This window comes from Tiliqua scincoides, chromosome 8 (assembly GCF_035046505.1).
Source record: "Tiliqua scincoides isolate rTilSci1 chromosome 8, rTilSci1.hap2, whole genome shotgun sequence".
Lineage (NCBI taxonomy): Eukaryota > Metazoa > Chordata > Lepidosauria > Squamata > Scincidae > Tiliqua > Tiliqua scincoides.
This window is the reverse complement of record NC_089828.1, coordinates 41,852,943-41,880,765: the sequence shown is the minus strand read 5'-3', so window position 1 is coordinate 41,880,765 and position 27,823 is coordinate 41,852,943. Positions and strand designations below refer to the sequence as shown.

The following is a 27,823-nucleotide window of genomic DNA, read 5'->3' as shown; positions in this document are numbered from 1 at the left end:
CAGAGCCATGCTGCTGCTTTGAAATGTGTTTACTAATTTTATATCCTACTCTTCTGTCTCATTAAGCTCAAAGATGAAACCATTTCTTTTGCATCCCAAAAGTCAAAAGAGCCACTAAGTGTGTTGCTGCAAACTGCCCTGTCTGGAAACCAAGTGCAGCCCTGAAACCAACCTTCTGTGTTCCCAGGCATTCTAATCAGGACACTGAAGCCCTTATCACAATCACTGATAATCTAATTGTGGCTTTAAATTTCAGCAGGTAGTACCCATGCACTTTCAACCATAAGGACAAGAAACTTGGTTTTTAAAAAACCAAACCAAGTCTCAGGAAGTTGAATTTTATCTCCATACCACCGTTTGAACCTTTCTGCATTAGCATGGCATGCAGGGCAATCTGGGTTCACTTCTCAGAGTAAACAGACAAAGACAGGCACACCATTTGGTTTGGCAATCTTTATATATCCACAATACATAATAACCATGCACAAAAAATCAAATGAATATTTACAAGGGGAATTGCACTTAACAGAAGAGTCAGCAGGAAGCAAATGAGAAGACACCCCCCTACTTTCCCCCACAAACCAATGCTCTTGACAAAAGCCAGCCAGTAGCTTACAGAGTGCTGACTGGCTTCATTATTCATATAAAAAAAGCAGAGACCTCTCAGCCTTTCCAGAGTTTTGCCCGCAATACATGCACACACTCTCACTGGGTTATTACAAGCCCCACAACACCTTGTTGTACCCCCAATTAAAGACTAGCCTTTTACTGGCATCTCTAAGCCTCTTCATACAGTAGTGAACCATGTCACTAGAGAGGTATACAAGCCAACCCTTCAAAACAAAAGCAAATAGAAGACTTCAAAGGTTTGCTCCTGTTGCTTAATGCCAACATCCCTATTTTCCTAGAGTAGTTTGGACATGCTGGAGCAACAAGGATCTTTAGCACAAGAAAAGATGAAATACACAGAAGAATGTATGGAAACCCATTCCCCACAATACAAAGCTAGTTCATCTTTCAGGAGAGGGGGAATGGGAATGTGGGCCAATGCTTATACCCAGTGTGTGCAGCACTAAACAGAGCGCTTCCTCTCCTTCAAAGCTTCCTAAACCAGGTTTGGTCAGGGAGAAAGACCACCACTATAGAACCATAACATGTAGCTCAACTTGCTCTCCCTCTAATGGTTGCTCAGGACTAAAGGAATTGTCTTGCATTCTTTCCACTTTTATCCCAATATAAAATTTCTAAAACACACAAGCCATGAGCGTTTCTCTGGAGTTTGTTTGAATTAATGCTCAGTGTCTAAATGAGATAGCCTTTAATCCTGAACCCTTACAAACTGGTTCTTTTTTTTAAAAAGGCTTTTAAACTCCCAAGGAAGCAGAGGATTCATTCCCCCAAGTAGATGTAGCCTGGGAGAGGGAGGACTAGAATCCTGATCATCAACTTGGAAATCAACTCAAAGCCACAATGGGCGCAGATTCTCTTAAGGCAAGGGGTGGGCATGCATCTACTGTATATCCGATCAAATTGGTTTCCTTCACCAGTTAAATTATGGCTCTTAAGCCACACAAAAATGACTGTGATGGCAGTAAGGATAGATAAGGCCAGAGGAAAAAGGAAATTCCTCAGTAACACAGAGAGAGAAAGCTGAGACACAACAGCAACACTGCTGGAAATGCCTCCTAGAAACATATCAGACAGTGAAAGAACTCTCCCATGAGACAATGCTGGCTGCCCCTGAGAGAGGACTAGGAGGATCAGAGCAACTCTGCAGAGATTAAAGCATCCACACCTAAGAAGATTTATCAAAACAAGCAAACCAATCTCCTTCCTGCCTGCTCTGGCCACAATTAGCAGAGTTCTTTTGTAGTTTGGACAAATAGCACTGCCCCACTCCTTCAAAAAAAAAAAAAAAAAAAAAAGAGTCAGGCCCTTCCAAGAATTTTCTCTGGTTTTCTCCTGTGCATTATGACTCAGCAGCCATGCCCTTAAAGGCTGGCCACAAATCCCAGGAGAGCATCTCCTGTTTCAGTTTGGCTAGTACTAAGTCAGCAGTTTCCTTACCCATCAGAGGAGTGCTCCCAAACAGAACCATGCTTAAGAACTTTCCTTTGGAAAGATTTGGGGGCAACGGGAAGAATCAAGAGTAAACCTCTATATTCAGGCCTATAGACTGAACATCTTCATTCTGTATGGGAGTCTAGATGAGAATGGAGAGGAATGCAGGAGTAGGCCAAGTGGATTTTCAGCTAATTGCCATGACATTTCTTCTTTCCAATCCAACCAAGAAAGCAGTAGCAACTGTGGAGTCTCCACCTCCATGCCTAACATTGTACCACCTCACCTCTATGCTTACCAATATATGCCACATAAGGGCAGAATCTGAACATAAGGGCAGAATCTATAAGCCATAGTTCAGCTTGCAAAAATCTCTGCATAGTGTTGCTAGATGACCAACAGCAAGCATATTCTTCCCACTAGTTGAGCTGCCACAGCCTCTATGACTTTCGCCCCCCCCATCCCCATAAAGTAGCATTCAACCTTATTTCAAAAATCCACAGAGCACAAGAACCAGTGAAAGGTTAGGAAGGAAATAGTCACCAAGACTATCAAGCTAGTGACAATGCTTACAAAAACACCAGTGATAAACCCCATTATTTAAGTCAAGTTCTGGTGGTATAAAGCCCTGCTGATGTCAGATTTCTTGTATGTCGTATGAGTAGTACAATCATTTAGAAAAAGATCACCTTTAAAAAAAAAAAACACTTCTCAGAGGAACAGGACACAAGAGAAACAGCAGCAGGGGGGAGAGGGAGGGAGGGAGGGGTGACAGCTTTCAGGAGGTCAGAATTAAAAGCAGGTGACCTACCGGAAGATAACAAAAGACTCTAGGATTCTATAGTTATGCTCAAGTGTTACAAAAGAAGTTCTCAAGTATCAGTTCTCTACAACTACTCATTCAATAACGCTACCAGTGCAAGTTATGTACATGGCATGAAAAATATTGCTTCACACTCACTCCAGGGTTTTTGAAGGGATTTTTTGCACAAGGGGAGAAGGGGGGAAAAGAAGAGAAAGAAGAGAGTAGGGGATAAAGCAGCATGCTGAGACAGAATCTAGGAGATTCTTAAGAAAAGATTTCTATACAGATTATAGATGTAACTGCATGATTTTTACAGATTGCAAAAAGGCTCTAAAGCAGCCATTAGGTTGGCCCTTAATTGTGTATTATCCTGATTAACATAAGCCAGAAATAAATCACTAGAAGCCACTTCATACAGCCTGCAATGTAGCAACACTGGCAGGGTTTATTTTTGGGGGTGGGGGGGTAGCCAAGAAAGCAGGATACATACTTCATTGTTCCCAAACTGAAAACTAAAAAGAATAGAATGGAAATAACCATTTCTGGGACAGGAAACGGCAAATACTACACAACCAGTTCAATTCTGCATTGAGTGCAGGAGGCCAGGGTGGCAGAAGAAAGCAATTTATGGAAAAGGCTCTTTTCAACAGATTTTCTAGGAGGATGCACATGCATGTGAACTTAAAAGTTCACCAAGGTATTTCCAACACATCAGAAAACAGAAATGGGTATTTCTTGGCTTAAAAAGTCTCTTGTGCCTGTGGAACAGCCTGACTGAAAGAGCAATTCTCTCCCCTTTTCCTTCTTATACCAAAAATTCTTCCACTCCAACAAGTGAACACACAGACCTAATAAAAATGGATGTTAACAAGCATCTCAGGGTGATACTATTCAGCAGATGTTCCACCACACACGCACGTACACACACACACACCTGCCGGCTCAATGCTTCTTTTTCAAACCCCTAAATAACCACATTCAAAAAGATTTGTCAGAGGCATGGGAATGTTAGCCCTAAGGGTAATGCTCTAAGATGGGAGGAAAGGGGATGTGGAGTGGAGAAAACGAGTCACTGAATGACAGGAGAGATGCTGGAGAAGAAGTGCACATGAGTTTCTAACTGAAGCACAGGCAGAGTGAGGCCTCAGGAGGTCACAGGTTCTGGCAACACTGGAGTTTGTTGGTTTTTTGTCCATCGGTGGTGGGAGGCACGCTGATGTCCACCACGTTGTTGCCAGGAGACTCGTCATGGGCAGATCGGTCTGCAATCTGCTTCTGCGACACAATGCGGTAGATCTCTGCAAAGACCAGAAGGGGCTCAGATACAGACACACATCTTGTGGGAAAAGCAAGCCCACATCAAGTTACTAATGGAACAGAAGGCGAGCAAATGGATCCTGCACATCTGCCAAGCTACCACACAATATGCAGGATCTTTGTTCAACAATGTGGACTTTTACCCAAAACTAGGTAGAATGCAGATAACATTCATGGTCAATTCAAAAGTCACTCAGTGGGGTGGCTAAGGGTCAAGTCCCTACTCAGTTATAACTTACTAGGTGACTCCGAGCTAGTCACCATCTCACTACCCAGCCTCTCTCTGAACTGCTGAGAGATTAAAACGGGGAAGAACCACACCAGCTGACATTAGCTACTTAGAGGAAAGGCAGGACACAAATGTTGAAAGTAATGTAAGAAACAGCATGTGACTGTCCTTCCTAGCTTGTAGTACTTCAGACTGCAGCCTGAAATCGTATTTAAGATTAAATAAAGACAATTTTTTAAAAAATAAAAAAGCAGATTTCATACTAATGAAACGAGAGCTGATGCAATACAGTAGCCAAAAAGCCAAGCAGGGAATCAAGAAGTCTCCAGCTGTAATCCCACTTTTCCCACAAACAAACCAACTGATGTCAGGTAAGTTACTCCCTGTCAATCTCCCTATCTGCACTACAGGGAAAACCCTGTAAGGACAGTTGGTATTGTTCTAAGTCTTACAAGAGTATAACTGAAGTGCTTAGAAAGCTTGAGAATGTAAAATGAGGGCGCTACACAGACTTAATTATTAGTTTTATAAAAATCCCCTTGCTCCTTCCCTGCTAAAATATTTATATTTTGAAATATTTGCCTTTACAAGGGAAGAGACAAGTTTTTAAAAATATATTATTTAAGTTCAGGCTCATATACATCAGTAACCATCTTGATCACCTGGGCAATCAAGGTTAGCACTGGGCAATGAGGTACCTTTTCAGTGTGGTTCTCTTAGGAAGGAGAGACCAACTGTACTCATTCAACCCAGCATAGCATCTTCTCCAGTGGCTTTGACTAGGTTATCTATTTTGTTTTGTTTTAAACAAAAGATCATGAGCTCCTTTGGTCTTTTTAAACTGTGTAAACATACTGCTGGGAGCCACAGCCAGCCCTGGGTCCCCACATATACTGGTACATTCCCATTATTCTTTGTGTGTAAAGTGACCTGTAATTATCACAAGATACATTTTATCTCCTACCAAGTGTGGATAAGCCACAAGTACCATTAGCCTCTCACCAAATATTCTAATGTTCAGAGATCTATAAGGGATGCCAGTGTATTAATGCCAGCATAGAACATCCTCCCTTACATAGGACAGCCACCCCCAGCTGAAGTACAGAATATATTCTTCCTTCTATCTTGTCATATTTACAGTTTATCAAGCTAATGTGAAATTCTCACCTGTAAGGATGTTCTTGAAGGCTTCTTCTACATTTGTTGAATCAAGTGCCGAAGTTTCAATGAATGACAAGTTGTTTTTTTCTAAGGAAACAGGGACAAAAGTCACTGCAAGTTGCCTTAATATGTTTATTGGTTTTATCCCAAGTAACATAACAGTGGTTTTAAATCAACAGGTGGATGCTGAACCCATCCCTTAAAGATCTAAACTAGGGGTAGCCAAACTTTCAAGTTTAAGACTCCTAGACCTTTAACAATTGTGCAGAAGAGGGTATTTCAGCAGGTGCAGCTTGTCTACACCAGTGGTTCTCAAACTCGGAGGGAGGTTTACTCCATTAGTAAGTCTTTGTGGGGGAGGGGCTAGGGCAGCAATCCAATTTCCAGGATCACATCGCTAAGGAGGGGCGCTTTTGACATCTTATGTAGGCAGGGCTGCAGCAGGCTGCAGGAGGTGCGGGGAGCCCTGCGCAGCCCTCCACAGCACTCCCCGAGGCTTGGAACATTCAGAAATAGCAGGAGCAAAGCACCTCCTGCAAAACAGAAGTGCTTTGCGCCTGCTTTTTCTGAATGTTCCAAGCTTCAGGGAGCCCTGAAGAGGGCTGCACAGGGCTCCCCACACCTCCCGCAACCTGCTGCAGCTCTGCTTACATAATGTAAGTCAAAAGTATCCCCCCTCACCCCCGATCCTGGGGATTGCTTCCCTGCCTCCCCTTAACGGGACGGGGGAACCTTTACATGAACTGGTGGGTTGCGACCCACCACTTTGAGAACCACTACTCTACACAATTGTTAAAAGTATAGCAGCCTTCAACTGGAAAGGTTAGCCACCCCTGAACTAAACAGAGGCATAATTTTACATTGTGGAGCAAGATATTGGGAATGGAAGACCATCTTAAATAACTAATTATGTCTGTCTGAAGGGGGAAACGCCAGATTGCGTCTTAACTTGCCTCTCTCCTCCAGTCTTATCTTTAAGCAGGGCCTCTGAGAGGAATTTTATCAGGGGGTACAAAGTTTCTTTTGGGCCTCTTTGCAAAGGGGGAGGGGTGAAACAGAGCAGAGGAGGGTGGTGATGGGCAAGCAAAATGCAGGCAGGGGGAAAAAATACGGTGGGGGAAGGGTGCAGACAGCTGGAAAAGTTTTTGGAGCCCAGGTCTACCCACCCATGTGGCATTGGCAATTAAATACAGTAACACAGAAAACCAAACACACTCCTAAGTCTCTCTAAAATCTTTCAATATAGAAAATGATGCAGAAAATTAGCGTCATCATATTTAGGCTCACACTAGAATGGAAAGTATTCTCTGTGCACCAAAACATCCTTCTGTAGTCCCACAGCTGTGTTCCTGAACTCTTATATGCTACTTCATGCTAAACAGATCCACAAGCCAAAGAGCTACATAGCAGGCCAGTTGCCTCCCAGATTTGACACTGTGCTAAGGAGTGTCATGTATGCATTCCTCAGCCCAGCAAATATGGCTTGCCAGTGGGTACAGCAGCTGCAGCCACACACTTGTGATAGTATCCCACAGCATCCCATGTGGACAGCAAGTCTCAGTAGAAAGGAAAATGTAAGATCCGAGGAAATTTCTGGGCTCTCTCCTTTGGCTCCTGGGCCCCCTTTTTGACCCTGGGCTTGGGTACAAACTACCCCTTTTATCTCTGTCTCCTATGCTCTGTCTTTAAGTACTTAATCTGGTTGTCATAGGCAAATAGAAGTTGTGGCAGCAGTCATTTTATCCTCACAACAACTCTGAGGTATGTTATCTACTAAAGAGATTTTCCCCAAGATTACCCTCCGAGCTTCAAATATGTGGAGCAAGGAGTGTCACAACATATATCTCAAATATCAGTGCATCCGCCTTTATCAGACTCTTCATCTTTCTCTGTGCCTACACTCCCTAACAGACTCCTTTCAGGCAACATTCCCCTCTAAGACTTTGCAGAGTTTCAACCACTGGTGCTTCACACAATCATAATCTCTGAGCAATTTACACACCAAACGTTTCTGTGATATGCCATAATTTCTCTCTTCTTCAGGGCGACCAGTTTCCAATATCCTTTAGCACCTCAGAGAGTACAGCCAAGCTCCGTACAACCAACCACTACAAAAAATTAGTAGCCAAACCTGCAAAAGCACGGGCTTCGTCTGTGGGCACAGCTCTCAGGTGACGCAAGTCACTCTTGTTCCCCACCAACATAATGACAATGTTGTTATCTGCATGATCCCGCAGCTCCTTCAACCAACGTTCCACATTCTCATATGTCAGGTGCTTGGCAATGTCATAAACCAAAAGTGCGCCAACAGCACCACGGTAGTAGCTGAAATAGGTTTAACAAGTATTACTTTAACTGCATGAGATGGTTAGCCCACCAAGTAAACACAGTGCCAGGTTTCTTTAAACATGGTGGCTGGAGTGCTGGCCAACACCCACAAATTAAAGTCAGTAACAGTGTGAGGTGAGTCAGAACTCTGAAGACCATAAACCAGGGGTGTCAAAACATAGGGCCGGCAGAAGCTCTTCAAGGAACTTTAAGAATGTTTTATGGCATACAGAGCTAAGAAAACATTAAATTCATCTCATTGCCTGGAGAGGGGAACTATTCCAAGCATGGGACAATTTTTCATGTCGCATGCTTTACCATCCCCACCCCCAGAATGCTGGTGGGTTCCCCAACATACTTTATATTTTACAAAACAAATGCACATACAGATCTAGCAATGCTCTTGTTTAAGTATGCTGCTAGGGTAAATCAGTTAAATCCCCCTATCTGACACTTTTTGCAAAATTTCTATCACCAAGAGAAGCTGGATGATTCACAAGAAAATAGCTAGTGGATTACGGTCTAGTTTCTGTCCAATCAGACCTCAATAATAAAGGAAAGCAATTTGTGACAGAGACTTACGCTGAGGTGATAGCACGGTATCGCTCCTGGCCAGCAGTATCCCAGATCTGGGCCTTTATTGTCTTTCCATCCACCTGGATGCTCCTAGTGGCAAACTCCACACCAATTGTACTTTTGCTTTCCAGGTTGAACTCATTGCGTGTGAAACGAGACAGGAGATTGCTCTTCCCCACTCCAGAGTCTCCAATCAATACAACTAGTAAGACATACAAAAGATAGTATTGTCAGAAATATTTGACAATATCAACACAAACCTTCATTCTGCCACAAGAGGCACAGATCTTGTTGCTAGTGCTTCCCCTTCACTTTCCTCCTCTCTCCAATTGCCTTTCCATCGTGCTTCTCCTCCCTCTTGAACACTGAACCATTCCCTACAAACCAAACCACTGCTACCTTCACATCTTTCAACTGTCCCCTGCACAATGTGCTGCAGGTTTCCTTTTCCCTTCCATAGCCTAGCCCAAGCTCCAAGAAAGCATGCTGCACAACTCCTATGGACTGAGATGTTGACACTCCTCCTCTCAAGTTGTCTTATTCACAGAGTGTAGTTCAGATAGGCAAACAAGAGATGCACCGTTCAACAGATATTAGATGTAAAAAGGAAGCCAAAACGGCTTGTGTGTGTACATACACTTAATTCAGTGCTAGCTTTTGGATTCACTCAGGTCAGTTTTAAGAAGTACATTTATGGTTAAAGTCTCTCTTCTTTCATACCTTAGTAGCAGTGGCCTTCTCTTAAGCATCAGTGGTAATAAGCAATGAAATATTGGATGAGGCAGAATTGCCCTAAAAGTCAACAGACTGATTCACACAAATCCAGCCTTCTGACCAGAGCTGTTCATGCCCCATGCTCAATACATTAAGAATTCTATACCCAAGCAATTCTAACTTTGCAATTTGAATAAATCAGGGGTCTCCAAACTTTGAGGTCACACTGTATATCTGACAGGGCGTTGAGGGCCAGAAGATAAGTTCCACGGTGCTAATCAAAAATGAATATATACATGGAGAACTGATGTACTGAGAATTTGATTGAATACAATAAGTGGGTGGGGGTGGAAGGAGGAGGAAAGCAGACGGCAAAATTGACCTGCACAGGAAGAGTGGGGAAATAGGTTTTGAAAAAGCATCAAGCAACCTACAATGCAAATCAAACTTCTTTTTGTCTCAATTTCTGCTCTGCATAAGTTTAACGTAGACATTATCTTTAATTTTTATTTATATTCCAAGTCTCCCAGCATCGGTATATATCTCATTCAGTCACTAGAGGTGCTAAATGCAATCATTCCATTACATTCAGCACCTCTAGTGGCTGAATGTGGTATATACCCATACCCGGCAAGGAAGAAGTGCATCTTTTGAGCTATTTTTAGATCCGAGATGCTGGGGAACCTTGCAGGCCAGATAAAATCCTCTGGAGGGCCAGATGCGGCCCCTGGGCCAGGGTTCGAAAATCCCTGGTATAAATTATCCAAGTCTGCAGAATTATGCAGAAAATAAAATTGAACAGTTGTTGGCTGTTCTGCAAAGTTTCATCTGGTTCTGCTATTCCTGGGGAAGGGCTATGACCACTGCAATCCCATGACAAATACTAAAATCTTATTTAGTAACCTGCTCCGGTTTGAGCAGACATTCCCAACATATTCTTCCACACATATTTGTATAGCAACAGACTAGCTAATTACACAGACTCATCCACTCAGTACCATATTCATTTCTGAGCTCCCATAAAAAAAAAAATCACACATACACAACCTTGCCTATTTCCTTCAGTTATAGTTAAAACCTACAAAGCACTAAAAAAGTGCAGTCCCAGTATAATTAAGAGACAGAATCCACCCATATATTCAATAATTAACCTTTAAGGCCGATCAGAAATATCATTTTAAGTATATCTATCCTTGTGCCCAGTGAACACTGAAAGCGTGCACAGAACGCCCCACAGAATTCCAGGGAACTCTGAATTCCTTTTCCCTAAAAATTCAAAACACAAGCCTGAGTGCCTTTCAGGAAGACACAATACCTTCACATTCAATTTGGCTCTTAGCAATAAAATGGAATGAAATTTCATCCACAAAATGAGAGGTTTTATGATATTGTGAACCGCATTTTTTAGATAGATTTCTGTTCAAAGAGGAACATCTTCCTGTTCTTCTCATTCTTTTGTTATGTAAACTGCTTTGAGAATTTTGTTTCAGAGAAGGGTATGCATTATAATATATATTACGCTACCTTTAAAAAATATTCAACAGCATATACACATACATACAAAATAAAACTAAACACATCAATTAAGTCCTCACACAGCAATTTAATAGCATGTTTTACAAATAGAGAACTGTTTGTCTAAACTACTCCATATAGAGACCATCACTGTCACCACCATTCAAAATTCGCATTTGTAAGGGAAAACAAGGATACCCAAGATGAATAAATCTGGATAGGAGAAAGAGTTTTCCCATACATCTGACTGGCTAGTAGGTACAGCTGTGTCTTGTTATCTGTAGTTTAGTTTTACTCTCTTCCTGTACAATGAGCTGTGATATCCCAGCCTCTCTTGTATATTCCAGTTATGCATATCAGATTATTTCATGCATATGATGAAGTGGGCTGTAGTCCATGAAAAATAAATTTTATTAAAATATATAAGTTAAGATGCTAGAAAATTTATATATATATATATATATATATATATAAAAATATAAAATATATATATATATATATATATTTTTTTTTAACTAATCATTAGGTATGTCAGCCAGGTCAATATGAGAAGCCATGAATGATGGCTTATGCAGTGAAGTCAGTAGCTTTCATCTTTGTAAGGAAAAAAAACACATTTTTCTACTTTATCAGACCCCAAATAATTTCTCAGTGAATTACACCAACAGATTAATATATTCTTTCGATACCATAAGCAGCTACTAATATTAAAAGATAGATCGTTTCAATAGTCTCTGAATCCAAATATTTAACAGTGCACTCCTATGCTTGTTTATGGTGAAGCAAGTTCCATGGTGATCAATGGGTTTACTCCCAGGAAAGTGTTTTAGAATTGCAGCCTAACTGACTTCCCCCAGGTCACTGGTGTAACTTTAAGACTTTATCAGCAATCATATACCAAAACTCCCTTACTTAAAGAGCCTTCAACTTAAGTACTTTAAAGACACAAACATGCCTGGCCACGGCATTAGCATCCCATTTCCAAGATTCCCCATCTTATTTCAGCCAGCTAGTCCTGCTAGCTTGCTTTTCAAGGCAAGGCCACATAATAAAGGGTAGCAATTTTCAACCCGTGTTCCACAGCACATTGGTGGGCTGTGAATGGTCCACAGGTGTGCCGTAGGAGTTTGGGGAAAGGTCATTTATTAGTAGGGCCATAGGGGGATGTAAGCTCCCAACCAGCAATTTAGTTTGCCTTGTCAATTTTAGCATTTTGTCAGTTAAAAAAGGTTGGAAAACACTGATGTAGAGTACTGTACTGTTAATACTTTTGTTTCATTACCACAACATGCTCCCTATCAATAGTGATGTTGGACTACAGGTGGCCCAAGACTTCATGCTATCAGAGGCCACATGCCAAACACTGTCCCTCTTTACCCAATGATGTGCCAGCCTCCAATTTCCTAGCTCAGCACTCCCCTCCTCTCCACATTTCCTCTCTCTGTCCCCCCCCTTCCTTCTCCAAACCACAGAATGGAAGAACAAAGAGAAGCAGTACAGGCAAGCAGGTGGACAGAAATGGGTGCTCTGCTATCAGATGCCTCAGGTGACCAGGCTGACCTCAGGCTGACTTCATGGATGGGCAAGCCCATCAGACTTAACAAAACTTAGAAACAGACCCCTGGAATCTAGTAGTTGGCAACCTTCAGTCTCGAAAGACTATGGTATCGCGCTCTGAAAGGTGGTTCTGGAACAGCGTCTAGTGTGGCTGAAAAGGCCGATTCGGGAGTGACAATCCCTTCCACACTGGGAGCAAGTGCAGTCTGTCCCTGGTCTGTCTCCCTGGCTATGGGTCTTCCTTCTTTGCCTCTTAGCCTCAGACTGTTGGCCAAGTGTCTCTTCAAACTGGGAAAGGCCATGTTGCACAGCCTGCCTCCAAGCGGGCTAACTTGTTCTTAAATATGAGTTTGTATCTCCTTGAATGGTTTACTTGTAACTTGAAGTTATAGACCATGCCATAGCCAACTCCTTTTCCTCATCAATTATGACATAATATTGATCCTGGTATTGAGAATATTTACAAAAAAATGAGCTGGCAAATGACGTTAATTCCATACATTTGTTTAATGCATGCAATGTCTCTGTCATTATGTATTTCTCTTGTTAAGGTAACACCCAATTTCTTTCAAAATTAAATGGCTCATCAGCCATAAAAGCAGTATTTCCATAACCTTGCATAAAGTGTAGGGTAATAGGCTTCAGGACAGTCAGCATATGTTCTACATTTTTCTTAAACCAAACACAAAGACCTTTGGCTGTAATAGTGCCATCTATTTTTTCACAATTTTGATCACAGCTATCAGTAGTTTAAGGCAATTCTTGAGCCAATGCTCAAACAGTCCACTATTAAGTTCCATCATGTGTTCTGTGGGAGCTTCATTCCTCCCACTTTCTTTAGAGCATCTGCTGCAAAGTGGTTGTTATGGAACTATTTTGTAATTTCAACAAAATTAGCCTTTATTTCTGGAGCACTGAAGTCTTTGGCTGAGGTGCATCAAATGAGCACTGCAGCCATATATTATTAGCTTGGAACTAACTTCTTTCTGGATTTCTCTCATCTTGGTTACATATGCAGCATTATCTGTAATAAAAGCTCTCACAGTTCATTATAGCTTTTATAACCACTTCTTATAAGTATTCTGCTACATGTGCATTTCCTTACATATCAATTGTCTCTATAAGAAAAACAGTCTTCTTCTGGTGTCACACAAGCAATGGGATTACTGTGGAGATTTCTAAATGCGGCATGATGTGGCCAATGACACAGGGCATGCATGACCTGGAGACTTCCAGGTTGTCCACCATTTTACCTTGCTGCATCTTGGCCTCAGCAGACCCTGGATCTATCGTGGATAACACAGTGGGTAACCAAGGTAAGGAGCATGGGAACCCATGTACTAACTTAAGATCCTGTATGTTCAGATATGTCTGTCATCTTCAAAGCAACTTCCTCCTGAGAGGGAACACTTCTCATGAAGTTATTTCATTTGGGCATTCAGGCCTTGCATTATATGTCTCATTGTTTGCATTTTTCTTACCCACAAGTACTGGCACTTAACTAAGTCCCTAACACTTAGTTAGGGCCTCCACTTTTACAGCCTGCTGTGATACGTGAAAATCCCCTTTTCCCTTCCAAGTTGTGGTTTTATATCTGGTTATGTATTTTGGACTAAAATGCAGGCCTAAAACTTCTCTTACAGGCCACAAAAGAGTCAAATCATAAGCTCACTCATTTTTCATGTTGTTGGCAACCTTCAGTCTCAAAAGACTATGTTATCGAGCTCCTTTCTCTAGGGACAAGCAAATGTCTCTATATTCTCCTAAATGTCCCCTAAAAATGTGTACTGTTTTAACCTAATCACTGTACCTCCTGATCCATTCACTGTTATGCAAACCCATTAAACCTCAACACAGGTAATCAAGTCAAGTCAAGCTCATAGTAATCACATCCCCATCCCCCAGTCAAGGAATCTGGAAGAGTAAATTGTTTTCTCAATCACTGTAAATAGTTGTTTATTGTTGTCTATTGTGTAGCTAGCAAGCCATTAAACTACATCCTGACTCCAAAGTCCAGTAGCAACAGGAAGCAAGCTACCCCCCCTCCCCCAGAGTCAGCCTTTGCTGATAGCTGATTTCTGGACCCTTCCACTTCTTTTCATACTCCACGTGTACCATTGTGTGTATACTGAGCATGCGCACAGCTCTGGGATACATCTGGTCATTCTAGGTCAGCTTCCAGGTCAGCCAAGCCCCTTTTAAGAGAGAACTCCGCCACATGGCTCTCTCGCTGGCTGCCCCTTCCAAGGCAAAGGTCCTCCACAGGACTCTCCCCTCCCCAACTGCTCCCCGGGACAGGTAACTATCCTGCGTTTCTGAAACTCTTTCCCTTCTTCCCCATCTATTCCTCCCTTCTTCCCACATCTTTAGTTAACAAACTGGGTTTAGCAGATTAAGGGACCCCTAAAATCCTTCCCTACAACCTATCCGTTCCCAGATGCACCAAATACATAGCACATGCAACCACCATAAAAGCTAGGTACATTTTTCAAGTACTAGAACCAAGAAATGTATTATGTTTACCTTTATGTGTTTTGTAAAAAAATTTAATCATTGATTGAAAGTTATCTTTCTCCCAGTCTCCTCTTTAAGCTACAGGGGATTGTCTCTGCATTACGCTGTTTAGTTATCCAGCCTGCGATCCTGAGGTTTCCAAAAGGGTAAATAAATAATTCCCCTTAAAACATAACAGCCCTTTTTGGTAACAGCTGCCATTATAGATTTTCTCTTCTAGTGACAGAGAATGGTGGGATACACTTCAAAACAATGGATAGTATACTCAAAAGACCTCAAGATTTCCAAGATATTCCGTTCATATCTTTTCAGTTTTATTTCTATTGCCTGCCCCTCCATCTACCATTTTTCCCTCCAGGTTTCTTCTCCTAGACCACACTGACTCTACATCAAATAATCTGTTCATCTTCTTGAAAATGTGCACTTTCTAGGGAGTAGGGGGTAAGGGCTAGATTTTTTTTTTACAGAAAGTTGCAGAGGAACAATAAATAGGGTTGCTACTCTAAAACAACATTTCTTAAAGTGTGCCCCTAGGAGCCCAGAGGTCCCATGAGCATACCATAAGTGGCCGCCCTCTGCTCAGCTCTGTGCAATTCCATGCATGAGCTAGTACTGGGACTCTGAGACTCCAAGTATACACCAGCAGGACTCTCTGAGACTCTGTTTAAGTGTATAAAGCAGTGTTATTCAAACTGTGAGGCATGGCTCCTTAGGGCGGTGCCAGGAACTCAAAGGGGAGGTGAGGGATGTCCTCTCACAGTGATACAGTCATGTCCCTGGGCAGAATAGGAGCCCATCTTCTGCGCTTTTTTTAAAAGTAGAAGAAATGGGAGTTGCTCAGCTGCTACCTCCGAGTGACTACGAGAGTGGCTGCTGCCACCCCGCCCTCTTCTCCCTCCACTGCCTTCTGTGTTCGCTGCTTGTTGTTTTCAAAGCTCTTTGACTCCAACCCCCATCTGGCAAGTGCCGAGCATGCTCAGCTTGCAGTCCTTAACCCTTGCTGATCCTTGTCTGGTTGGTTCCTAGTTCCCAGCCTGGGATCGCTTCTCATCAAAGTGAACTCTCTTTTCTTTTTTTCTGTTTATTTATTTAACTATAATAAACATAAAATAGAAAAACAAATACATACATAAAATTCTAATAAAGCAGCACGAGCGAAGCCAAAACATTCCCATACTTATATTCCAAATACATACAGTCCAAACATTAACAAATATTAATCTATACCACTAATAAGAACATAAGAACATAAGAACAGCCCCACTGGATCAGGCCATAGGCCCATCTAGTCCAGCTTCCTGTATCTCACAGCGGCCCACCAAATGCCCCAGGGAGCACACCAGATAACAAGAGACCTCATCCTGGTGCCCTCCCCTACATCTGGCATTCTGACTTCAGGAGGTTGCGCATACACATCATGGTTTGTACCCCATAATGGATTTTTCCTCCAGAAACTTGTCCAATCCCCTTTTAAAGGCGTCTAGGCTAATACTTCAAAATCAATCTTCAAATCCAAAATACCTCAAATCCCCATCCTCTCTCTGATTCAAAAAATCAATAACTGGACTCCAATTCTTCAAAAAGTTTTCTGTTGAATTCTCCCTAAGCAAAATTGTTAATTTATCCATCTCCGCATAATCCATAAGTCTTATCCACCATTCCTCCACTGAAGGTATATTCATAGTCTTCCAATTTTGAGCATAAAGTATTCTGGCAGCGCTTATCATATACAAAAATAAAACTTCATTTTTTCTTTCCACATACTCATCTGTCATACCTAATAAAAATACTTCTGGCTTCAATTGTATATTTGTTTTTAAGATCAACTGTATCTGTGTGTGAATTTGTGACCAATATTTTTTAACTTTTGAACACGTCCACCACATGTGGTAAAATGTTCCCTCTTGTTTAGTCTTTCGAGACTGAAGGTTGCCAATACAATGTTTCTTACATTTCCAACAACTATTGGACATAGTTTCATACATTTTGGCTAATTTACTTGGTGTCACATACCAACGATAGATCATCTTATATATATTTTCCTTAATGTTAACATTCAAAGTGAATTTTGTCTGTTTTATCCATAAGTTCTCCCATCTGTCCATTGAAAGTTCATAGCCCACATTTTTTGCCCACTGGATCATGCATTCCTTAACCTGTTCATCTTCTGTTTCAAACTTCAAAAGCAATTTATATATTTTAGATATTACCTGCTCATCTGATCTTAATTGTTTCTCCAATATTGTCTCTCCCTCTTCAAAACCATATAATTTTTTTATCAATTTTAAATCTTTCTAATAATTGTAAATACATAAACCATTGGCAGTCAAAACCCTCTACAATCAATTCCTCTCTAGACTTCAAAATACATTGACCTTGATTACATTTCAATAAGTTCTTATACAATAACCATTTATCTCCTGGTACAGTTCCCAAACCAAAATGTGCTTCTTGTGGTGAAGCTAAGAGCGGAATTTTGTTGTAAAACCTTTTCTTATAACGATTCCATATCTTCCACAGTGCATGTCTAACATAATGATTCTTGAATTCCATATTCACTTTCAACTTATCATACCAAAGATATCCATGCCAACCAAATCTTAAATCATATCCTCCTAACTTCAACAATTTTTTGTTTTGCAACAATATCCATTCTTTAAGCCACAGAAAACAACATGATGCATAATAAATCTTCAGATCAGGCAGTCTTAAACCTCCTCTTTCTTTTGCATCTTGCAAAATCTTAAATTTCACTCTTGGTTTTTTCCCTTGCCATATAAAACCTGTCACATATTTCTGCCACTCTTTAAAAGGTTTATCAGAAAGTAATATTGGTATATTCTGGAAAAGAAAAAACATTTTTGGTAGTACATTCATTTTAATTACAGATATTCTTCCCAAAAAAGATAATTTCAACCTTTCCCATCTTGCAAAATCTTTTTTGATTTCACCCCAAACTTTAACATAATTATTTTGAAATAACATACAATTCATGTTTGTCAAAATAATACCTAAATACTTAATCTTCTTCTCCACTTTGAACCCAGTCTTATTCATCAACTTCGATTGGTCTTGTCCGTTCATATTTTTAGATAAAATTTTAGTTTTCTGTTTATTTATCTTAAATCCTGCTAATGATTCAAACTTCTTCAACTTAATCATCAACAACTCTATGTCTTTTAAAGGTTTTTCTAAGATCAAAACCATATCATCTGCAAATGCTCTTAATTTAAAACATTCATTTTTAATCTTTGCACCATGTAGTCTTTCATCTTGTCTAATATCTCTACATAACACTTCTAAGGCAAGTATAAATAAAAGTGGCGACAATGGACATCCTTGTCGTGTTCCCTTTTGAATCTCAAACATTGTTGATAATTCTCCATTTACCACTACCTGCACAGTTTGTGATGTATAAATTGACTTTATCCATTGAATAAAGTTCTCTCCAAAGTTCATCTTCTCTAAGACAGCAATCAAGAAAGTCCAACTCAAATTGTCAAACGCCTTCTCAAAGTCCAAAAAAATCAATGCTAATTGTTTCTCTATCCTTTTATCATAATATTCCAGCAAATCCAATACTATTCTAATATTATCACTCATGTGACTTTTCGGTAAAAAACCACATTGATCTTCATGTATAAGAGTTTGTAATATCTTCTTCATTCTGTTTGCTAAAATTGCTGTAAATATTTTACAATCATTATTCAACAAGGAAATAGGTCTGTAATTTTTTATATCCATCAAATCCTGTCCTTCTTTAGGAATCAAAGTTATATTTGCTGCCTTCCATGAATCTGGCATTTTCCCAGTCTGTAAAATATCATTCATCATGTTAAGCAATGGTAAACTTACTTCTTCTTCTAAACATTTATAGAATCTACCTGTTAAACCATCTGGACCCGGAGCTTTATCTATATTAATCTTCTTTATTGCCTCTACAACTTCACACAGAGTTATTCTATTATTTAAAATTTCCCTTTGTTCTTCAGACACTTTTGGTAAATTTTGTTTATCCAAGTAGTTCTTTACTTCTACTTGATCTATTTTTTGACTTTTGTATAAATTAGCATAATAATTTGTAATTATTTTTTTTATATCCTCCTGATCAGTATACATTTTTCCTGCCTCCTGCAATTTTAAAATTACTCTCTTCTCTCTCTGCTTCCTCAATTTGTAGGCCAACCATTTCCCTGGTTTATTGGCATGCTCAAAATATCTTTGCTTCACAAACTTTAATTTAATTTCCATTTGATTCACCATCATCAAAGATAACTGATGCTGTAAATCTTTTATTTGTTGTACTATTTTTTAATCTCCTGGGACTTCTATTAACTCATATTCCTTCTTTTTAATTTCCTCCTCAATTTTCTGAAACTTAATTTGTCTCTCTTTTTTCCATTCTATACTTTTCTGAATAAAGTATCCTCTCATAAAGGCTTTACTAGCATCCCAAACTATCCTCATTTCTGTTCCCTTATTTAAATTCAAAATTAATTAATTTCTGCTTAGCATCCTTTATTATAACCTCTTTTTGTAACAACAATTCATTCAATCTCCATCTATATGTTGTAGGTTTCTTCTTAATAGTCATAGTTATTGGATTATGATCTGAAAGAGTCTTTGATAGAATTTCTGTTTTAGAAGTTTTTATTGCAATATCCTTCGTCACCCAGAACATATCTATTCTTGAAAATGATCTGTGTCTTTCTGAATAATAGGTAAACTCTTTTATATTTCCATTCATTTGTCGCCAAATATCTACAACCCCTAAAGCTTCTACCAAATCAAAAAAAGTTTTTGGTAATTTCTCTTGAGAAATCTTAATCTCCTTCTCAGATTTTTTATCCCTTTGTGGTGACACAACTGCATTCCAATCTCCCATCAAACAATAACTTGAATATGAGTAATTTAAGAGTACATCCAATAATTGCCTAAAAAAACTCCTCTTTCTTGATTTGGAGCATACAAACCCAAAAGTAAAGTTCTTACTCCCGAAATTATAACTTCTACAGCCAACCACCTGCCTTTTTCATCTGCAAACACAAGTTTTGGATTTAAATAATCTTTAACATACATAACCACTCCATTTTTCTTCTTTGAATTTGTTAAAAAAAATTCTTGTCCTAACTTTCTCTGTATTAAGTAGTTTGTATGACCTTTTTTAATATGCGTCTCTAAAAGGCAAATCACATCTTTTTTAAGTTTCTTCAAATAATAAAATTTTTTTTCCTCTTATTTGGAGCATTAGCTCCATTAATATTCCAAGATAAAAACTTATACTCCATAGCTAATCTTCTGAACTAATTATTTGAAAGTCTATTTGGTTTTGTTGCATATCCTTTAGATTTTCCTGTTCTCTTCTTTCTCCTCCTCCTTCGAATTCCTTCATAAAATCTTTAGCTTTCTGAACTGTATCTATTCTACACATTCTACTCTGAAATCTAAAGATAACTCCTTCCAATTCACACCATCTAAAGATAATTTTCTTCTGTTTCAAAACATCTACCAGAAAGCCATATTCTTTCCTTTTCTTTAGAATTCTAAGTGGAACCTCCTTCATCACAATAATCTGTACTCCTTCTACTGTAAGCTTCATCTTTGCATGTTGCTGTAAAACCCTATCTCTTGTCCTTTTTCTTATGAAATGCACTAATATATCTCTTGGAAGCTTTCTCAACCTTGCAATTCTTGTATTTACTCTGTAGACTCTATCTATCTCCAACTCCATCTCTTTAGGATCACTTTTCAAGCAAATTGCCAAGATTTCTCTCATCCTGGCTCTTCTCTCCTTCCTGTTCTGGTACAGCTCTGAATCTTAAAATATTTTCTTTTTGCGCCTGTTCCATCAATGCCAACATATCCTGATTCCTATCATCTCTGACTTCTAAATCCTCAAATTTTGTCTCATGAACTTTCATTGTATCATTTATCCCTTTTATCTTTATCTCTGTTTCTTCCCACATTTTATCCCAACGTGACATGTTTGTTTGCATCTGTAAATTCATCTCCTGCATTTTTTGATGTAATGTTTCGAATCTCCCATCCATCCCTTCTATTTTTTTCTGCAAACGATTTTCCATCTTCATTAGTAAGTCTTGAATAGCTTCCAGATTCAACTCTTTCCCTGATGATCTTGGTGGGGATTTCTCTTTATCTGTTGGAATATCTGTTCCAACGTATTACGTCTTCTGGTGGACATTTTCCCTTTAAAAATCTCAGTCTTTCACAATCCTCAGGTAATGATCTTAAATTTCCACAGATGTTCCAATCTGTAACACTTCACAAGTAGTTATCTTAATTTGCCACCAGATATCTGTATACTCCTTTATGCAAAAAGCTCAACAAGCAGCCTTTTAGTTTAATTCTATTATTAATGTTGGTAACTTAAACAAAGTATTGTAACCATAACAAACTTCTCACTTCCCAGAAGAGATGGTAAACACAATATACTCAGGGAGAGAAGAAAAAAAACTTTTTCAACACAACAAAAAACGAGACTGTCTTTCTTCTGTCCCACACACAGTAGAGTTTTATAAGAAAAAAAAAAACTCAGTAATAAACTCCAAAAGGGTTTTATAAAAACTCTTCTCTTCTCGACAGTCTTGACCCCAGCTTGAAAATCCACCTGACTGGGCATTTAATTCTTAGTCCTTTAATACTTCTTATCTTGTTAATGTTGGTCCTTCTTTATCTTTCAAGTCCAAATATTTCTTGCTCTTTCCCAACTCTGTTCTCCTCTACGTGCCCCAGAAAAATAAAGCTGTAGGAAGGGGGGTCAGGCTTACATTTACGTCCGTGGCTGAGCTCGATAGTCTCCAACTCCTTCGCTCTGAAACTGTTTTACACCCAGAGCCTTCGCCCCAGGAAGACAAAACAGGAACGTTCTGGAGTTAATTATGGTTAATCTCACGGCAAGACCCCTTTCAATCCAGGGGTGTTTAAATTAAATCCACAGACATTTTTGCTGATAAGCAGAGCTTCCAGCAGCTGTCAGCCCGCCATGCCTCCCTAACCAGAAGTCGTGAAATCTCTCTTTTCAACCCCCTCCCGCTTCCACTCCCCCCTTTCCATCTCCAAACCTTCCCGCTTTCCTCCCCCTCCCCAAATAAAACACTTCCTATTTTACCAGTCACCAGAGGTCTTAAAGTTGTTTCCATGCAGTTGGCAAAGGGGGGGCGGGGAGAGAAGCACACACTTTACTTGGCCAGGAGCAGAAAAAGGGTACTGTTTTTAAAGTGATTTATTAATCTTGTTGTTTGACTGAAGAGGAGAGGCTGTATTTTTAAAGTGATGAGTCTTGCTATTTGAAGGGAATACTTATCAGCCATTGATGAGGTGATTGCCAGCCCAATCCTATCCACACTTTCCTGGGAGTAAGCCCCATTGACTCTAATGGGACTTACTTCTGAGTAGACATGCATAGGATTGAGCTGTGCAAATCAGACTCCTAACCAAGCCCTTATAAGCTCTGATATATTTTCAAGGTCTATTTTTGTTTTCCCCACCAGTTGCTGGAAATAATTTAATTTAATTTAATTAATAAAGGGTTCAATCCTATCCAAGGAGAATGGGAGAAATGACTAGTTGGATTGGGGAACACAGGGGTGGGGGTGTGTAATGTTGGTCAGACTGGTTGTTCACAAAGTTCATTTAATAAAACAATTCTATCGGTATGCTTACAAAGTTAAAAAATGAATCTTCCTGGACCAGATAAAATCTACCTACTCCAGCATCCTGTCTCCAACAGTGATCAGCAGTTGATCATTTATAAAGTATGTATATTGCTGTGTATTAATTTTATATTTTTAAGATCTGCATTTAATTAATGATATGATTAATATAATTAATATTAATATAGTTAATATTTCTGGCCACTTACTGTTTAATTTCCAACCCTCTTCCACTTCCAACCCACTTCCAACCCTCAAGAACATGATGGGGAGTCATGGCCAACAGCCACGGGGCGGGGGGGGTGTCAAGGGAGCCACTGGCCAGAAAAGTTTGAGTACCACTTGTATAAAGGGTTCTGGAGACCGAAAAGTTTGAGAATGGCTACTCTGAAGAAATCAGCATCACTCAAGAACATTATTGAAAGCAATCCTGGAGATTTTCATAGGAAGGGAACCACAAGTTCATTTAGTCCTATCCCCTACCAGAAGCAGGAAATCCTAAAGTATCTAGGTGCCTGTTAAACCTCTACGATGGAGATGCCACCACCTCTCTTGGTAATTTGTTCCACTGCCAAATTTCCCTTACCATCAAGAATTTCTTCTTGATGTCTAACTGTAATTGCCTCTCTTGCAGTCTGTACCCACTGGATCCAGTTCTACTCTCAGAGGTAGTTGAGAACGAACATGTTCCTTCTTCCATGTATCAGCCCTTCAGGTATTCGAAGTGCACTGTCAAATCCTCTTAGCCTGTTTAGCCTGGTGAAGAGAAGGCTAAGTTCCCTCAACCATTCCTTGTACTGCTTGTTTTCCAGCCTTCAGATCATCCTTGTCACTCTTTTACTATACCCACTCCGGTTTAGCTGAATCTTTCCTAAAGAGAGATGTTCAGAATTGGACACAGCTCTTTTAATAGGGCTTCTAAGAATTTTCATCATCATATCATGCTGGGAGGAGTTCCAGGAATAACTTCAGTCAGAATCAGGAAACTCTGGTCATTCCTAGGTCATTAGACTTGTTATTTCTTATCTCCATATACTGCTATTTACAAGCATGTTCTCTCTAGAAATGCAAACTCAGTTTGATAGCTGGAAAATTTTCTGATATCTCCAAAATTAGTACTTGGTTAGATAGAGAGACTAACCTAAATAATTTATACAAAAGCCTATGGTACCTCATAACATTGAGGCCCCAGTTCCACAACTGTTTGAACCAATGTTGTCTGTATCTTTTACAGGAAATGCACGGAGCCCTATGTTGCTATGGCATTACAGCTTACAGGGAAGGTTGGTTGGAGACTATTTGCCAAACTTTTAAAAGATGATAGCAATACAGTCTCATAATATAGAATTTATAATCATTCCATAATTGAGATCTTTGACCAACAACACATTCAATTAATTTTTTAAAGCCCTATATGGTTTATTTAAAAAACAAAAAAGTACTTAATCACAGATCTGAATCAAAAACATTTTTTTGTATGAAAAATCACTGATTTTTAAAAATTCATTCTGATGATGGCTCACCTGGGGTGAACAAGCCTCCGGTTTTCACTGTCTGCCTGGGACCACAAAATTGGAAGTGGGGGTGCTAAGCACTTGGCAAATTGTCAAAAACTTTTTTTTCTTGACATTCATTACAACTCAAAAGCTTACTGGATTTCCATTGAAAACCCTTGATCCTGTTCAAAGGATTTCCATTGAAAACCCTTGATCCCAAAGTTCACTGCTTCACTTTTCTCCAGCTTCTCCTTTTCTTCAATCTGTCACCCCACCCTGTCAATTATGGAGCCCAGTTCTTGCTACCATTACATTGCTTTAGAAAGGCTTAATCAAAATCTGAAGACTTTGAAACACTAGTGTAAGTAGAACACAAGTAGCATTACTGTTTCCACACACACTCATATAGAATAAAAGTAAATTTACACCAAAGGTTCACTGGCAAAAAGAGAAAACCACCTGGGTGAGACTGAACATCTCAAGACAACAGGGGAGGGGAGAGAGCCCTCTGCAACAGTTTTCTGTTGTAGTAGTTTTTCCAATCGTTTCTGGGGAAGACTAGGGAAAATATGAATGGATTAGTAAGGGGATATTCTCTTTGGCAGAGCTAAGGGAGCAGGAAATTTATCTAAATTGAGTTTGAGTCTGCAGAACCGGAAACTTTACTCTATGTTATGAACCATTCTAAACCCTCAGGAATAAAGGATAATTTATCTGTTAATTCATTAGGCCACTGTTTCTCAAACTGTGGGTCAGGACCCACCAGGTGGGTCGCAAGCCAATTTCAGGTGGGTTCCCATTCATGTCAATATTTTATTTTTTCACATATTAGACTTGATGTGACTGGTATGTGACTGCATTTGGGGAAATGTTACAGATCTGTACTTTTAACAAGCTCCTATGTATTTTTTTTTAACAATCATATTAAATAGGACTTACTTCTGGGTAAGTGTGGGTAGGATTGCAGCCTAGGATTGTTAAAAATGTTCCTGCTTGATGATGTCACTTTCGGTCATGACATCATTTCTGGTGGGTCCTACCTAACAGATTCTCATTCTAAAAAGTGGGTCCCGGTGCTAGATGTGTGAGAACCACTGCATTAGGCCATCCATGCACCCCACACACCCCTGTCCATGTTTAGCTGAACCACTTCTCCTTCCTGTGAAGTGACCCCATCCCACTTCCTACTAGGGCCCAACTACACCACCCCAGGTCCATATATGTTGACCAAGGCATATGGTTCTGCCATCCCCTAAGCCGAAAGGGTATTTTTCAGGCTGTCCATCAAACCTCTTTACAGACCTTAGTCCACTTACCATTATTTGTAAGTCACCTTGGGTGCCCTATGACAGACCAGCAGCCTGGGCATTCCAATACTTAAAACATTAAAACATCCCCAACTATATTGCCAAACTCCAATACACTCCCCTCCCACCTGCACAAAGGACTCACTCATGCAAACATTTTTAAGCCCAGCCTTGACTTGTTCCCATTTCATTTTTCTTTCCCTCTGATATGGCTCGCTCCCATTGTAAAAGAACTTCCCCCATTCACTCAACCTTTCTTTTCAAATATATAAATACCAAGGCTTGATGAATTCCAAGTACTGGGTCACCATGGCATCTAGGTATTCATCATTATTCCTAGTGTTTGAAAATTGTGATTTACTTCTTTTCAAGTTGTCGCAATAATAAAATGTGAACAAAAATCACTCAAATGCACATCTTCAACAGCAAATCCAAGTGCTGAATTCTTTGTTTAGTGACATTTGCAATCATGTGTATTGTGGTGTGTGGCTGTGCATATTTTGTTTGCACATGATACAAGGCAAGGAGCATAGCAATTGGTTTGTGTACCGATATGAAACCAGAGATGCACAACGAACAACGAATCCTCACGAAAAACCCACTGCTCTATACAATGTGTAGAACTGTAGCCCTTATGGGAAGTCATGCCCAGTAGGTCAAAGGAATCAACAGTCAAAAAAATTTGGGAACCACTGGTATATAGTATAGAACAGTATATAGGACAGACACATACACACCTTTTTTCTTTTGGTTGTTTTGTTTGTGTTACTTTGTCTAAATGGTTTTTCTTCTTTTTTCACTAATGAATTAAAAAGATGACCACTTAATAGTCTTGTAGGTGCATTCACAAGTTAAGGTATTAATTTTTATTAATAAAATTAAATATCATATAAGTGATAATTAAAATTAGTAAATATCATATAAGTGAAGCACGCAACAAGAGCTGACAGAGACAAGAAAATGCAAAGCAACCCATGAATGTAAGTATATAGCACATTTGTCATTTCACATCAGAATATATTATTTTGTAGGACATAAACTTCCATGAAGTTCTTCTCTAGACTTCTTCCTATGTAAAGTCTAATCATTTGTTACATTCCAACTTTTCTGGGTCATTGTTGAAACATAAAAGTGAAAACTAAAAAAATTATCTGGTTCCTAAATGTTTAGAATCAAATCATATTTGAATATCATACATTACGCTTCAACACTACATCTTTAAGGTCCTCCGCTTCCCAATCTCGGTTTTCAGTCGCTTGAGGCTGCAATCCTATCCACACTTTTCTGAGTGTAAGTCCTATTGACTATAATAGGACTTACTTCTGAGTAGACATGCATAGGATTGGGCTCCAAGTCAGCTTGGGGGGTGGGTCACTGTATAGAACACTGGGAAAATAAAGGAAACAAAAAACAAAAATAGCCACCTCCCAGAAACATTTTTCCATGCAATATCTATTATAGGGGCCCCCCACATATGACACACTCACATAGCAACTACACCTTTTCCAAGCCTCCCCCCCTTATACTCCAATTGCCCAATGCCCTCTTCTAGGCCTCTCTAGGCTGTTCTCAAGCCATTATCCCAAAAAGCCCACTACCCCAATGCAAGTATCCATAGTCCCCCTCCTTAGCAAAGTGTCCTGCCAGCTACTGGTGCATGAATGGAATACAAGTCCCATAGGCCCCACACCCTCTTGACCAATTCCAGAGGCTCTCCCCCTTTCCAAGCCCCCCACTTTCACTCTTCTCTAGCTCCTGTATCTCCTGTGCAACTCCCCTTTCCAAGCCCCACACTTCCCAGGCCTCCCACCCCACTCTTCTCTAGTTCCCATAGCCACTTTGCAACACCCCTTTCCAAGCCCCCCACCCCACTCTTCTCTAGTTCCTATATCCCTTTGGCAACCTCCCCTTTCCTATCGCCCCTTTGCAACCCCCCCCTTTCCAAGCCTCCCACCCCACTCTTCTCTAGTTCCCATAGCCCCTTTGCAACTCCAGGCCCCTCCACCCACCCACTCTTCTCTAGTTCATATATCCCTTTTGCAAGCTCCCGTTTCCTATAGCCCCTTTACAACCCCCCCCTTTCCAAGCCTCCCACCCCACTCTTCTCTAGTTTCCATAGTCCCTTTTGCAGCCTCCCCTTCCAAAGTTCCCCCTTCCCAGGCCTCCCACCCCACTCCAGCTCCTATATCTCCTGTGCAACCCCCCCTTTCAAGACCCCCACTTCCCAGGCCTCTGCCGTTTAGCTCCTACGCAACCCCCCCTCCCAGCAACCCCCTCCTTAGGTCATCCCAGTCTCCCCCCCTCCCCTGCTTGGGTCCCACTTCAACCCCTCCCCCACTTACCCCCTCAACCCCTCCCCCACCTACCTTTGAAGAGATAGTCATACTCATCGTCGCGGGTTCCCATGGCGACGCCGCTCTCTTTCGCGCGCGCTCTAGCCCTCCGTAGGTCCCTCTCCGGTTTCCGTCCCGCTCAGGGGAGAGGGGGAAGGGGAGCAGGCCGGACGAGTCCGGGCCAGGCAGCTCCCCTCGCTGACAGGCACCGAAGCAGGCGGAGGGCGGAGCCCAGCA

The 27,823-nt window shown here is 40.4% G+C and overlaps 1 protein-coding gene across 1 annotated transcript; it reads right to left on the bottom strand.

The window, feature by feature from the left end:
- Positions 1–438: 438 nt before the first annotated feature.
- Positions 439–27,823, bottom strand: RAB11B (RAB11B, member RAS oncogene family). The gene is made up of 5 exons (XM_066634778.1): positions 27,620–27,823; positions 8,484–8,679; positions 7,705–7,898; positions 5,580–5,660; positions 439–4,164 (listed from the first exon to the last, which is right to left on the bottom strand). Exons 1-5 carry the CDS (start codon positions 27,657–27,659, stop codon positions 4,019–4,021), a joined length of 657 nt encoding a protein of 218 aa, XP_066490875.1. The 5' UTR covers positions 27,660–27,823; the 3' UTR covers positions 439–4,018.

Excerpts from the sequence above, each read along its gene's own strand:
- RAB11B (XM_066634778.1), bottom strand. The coding sequence starts at position 27,659 with ATGGGAACCCGCGACGATGAGTATGACTATCTCTTCAAAG. Across the intron at positions 5,661-7,704 it reads CGAAGCCCGTGCTTTTGCAG|AAAAAAACAACTTGTCATTC; the intron begins GTTTGGCTACTA and ends CTGTTTCCTTAG. Across the intron at positions 4,165-5,579 it reads CTTCAAGAACATCCTTACAG|AGATCTACCGCATTGTGTCG; the intron begins GTGAGAATTTCA and ends TGGTCTTTGCAG.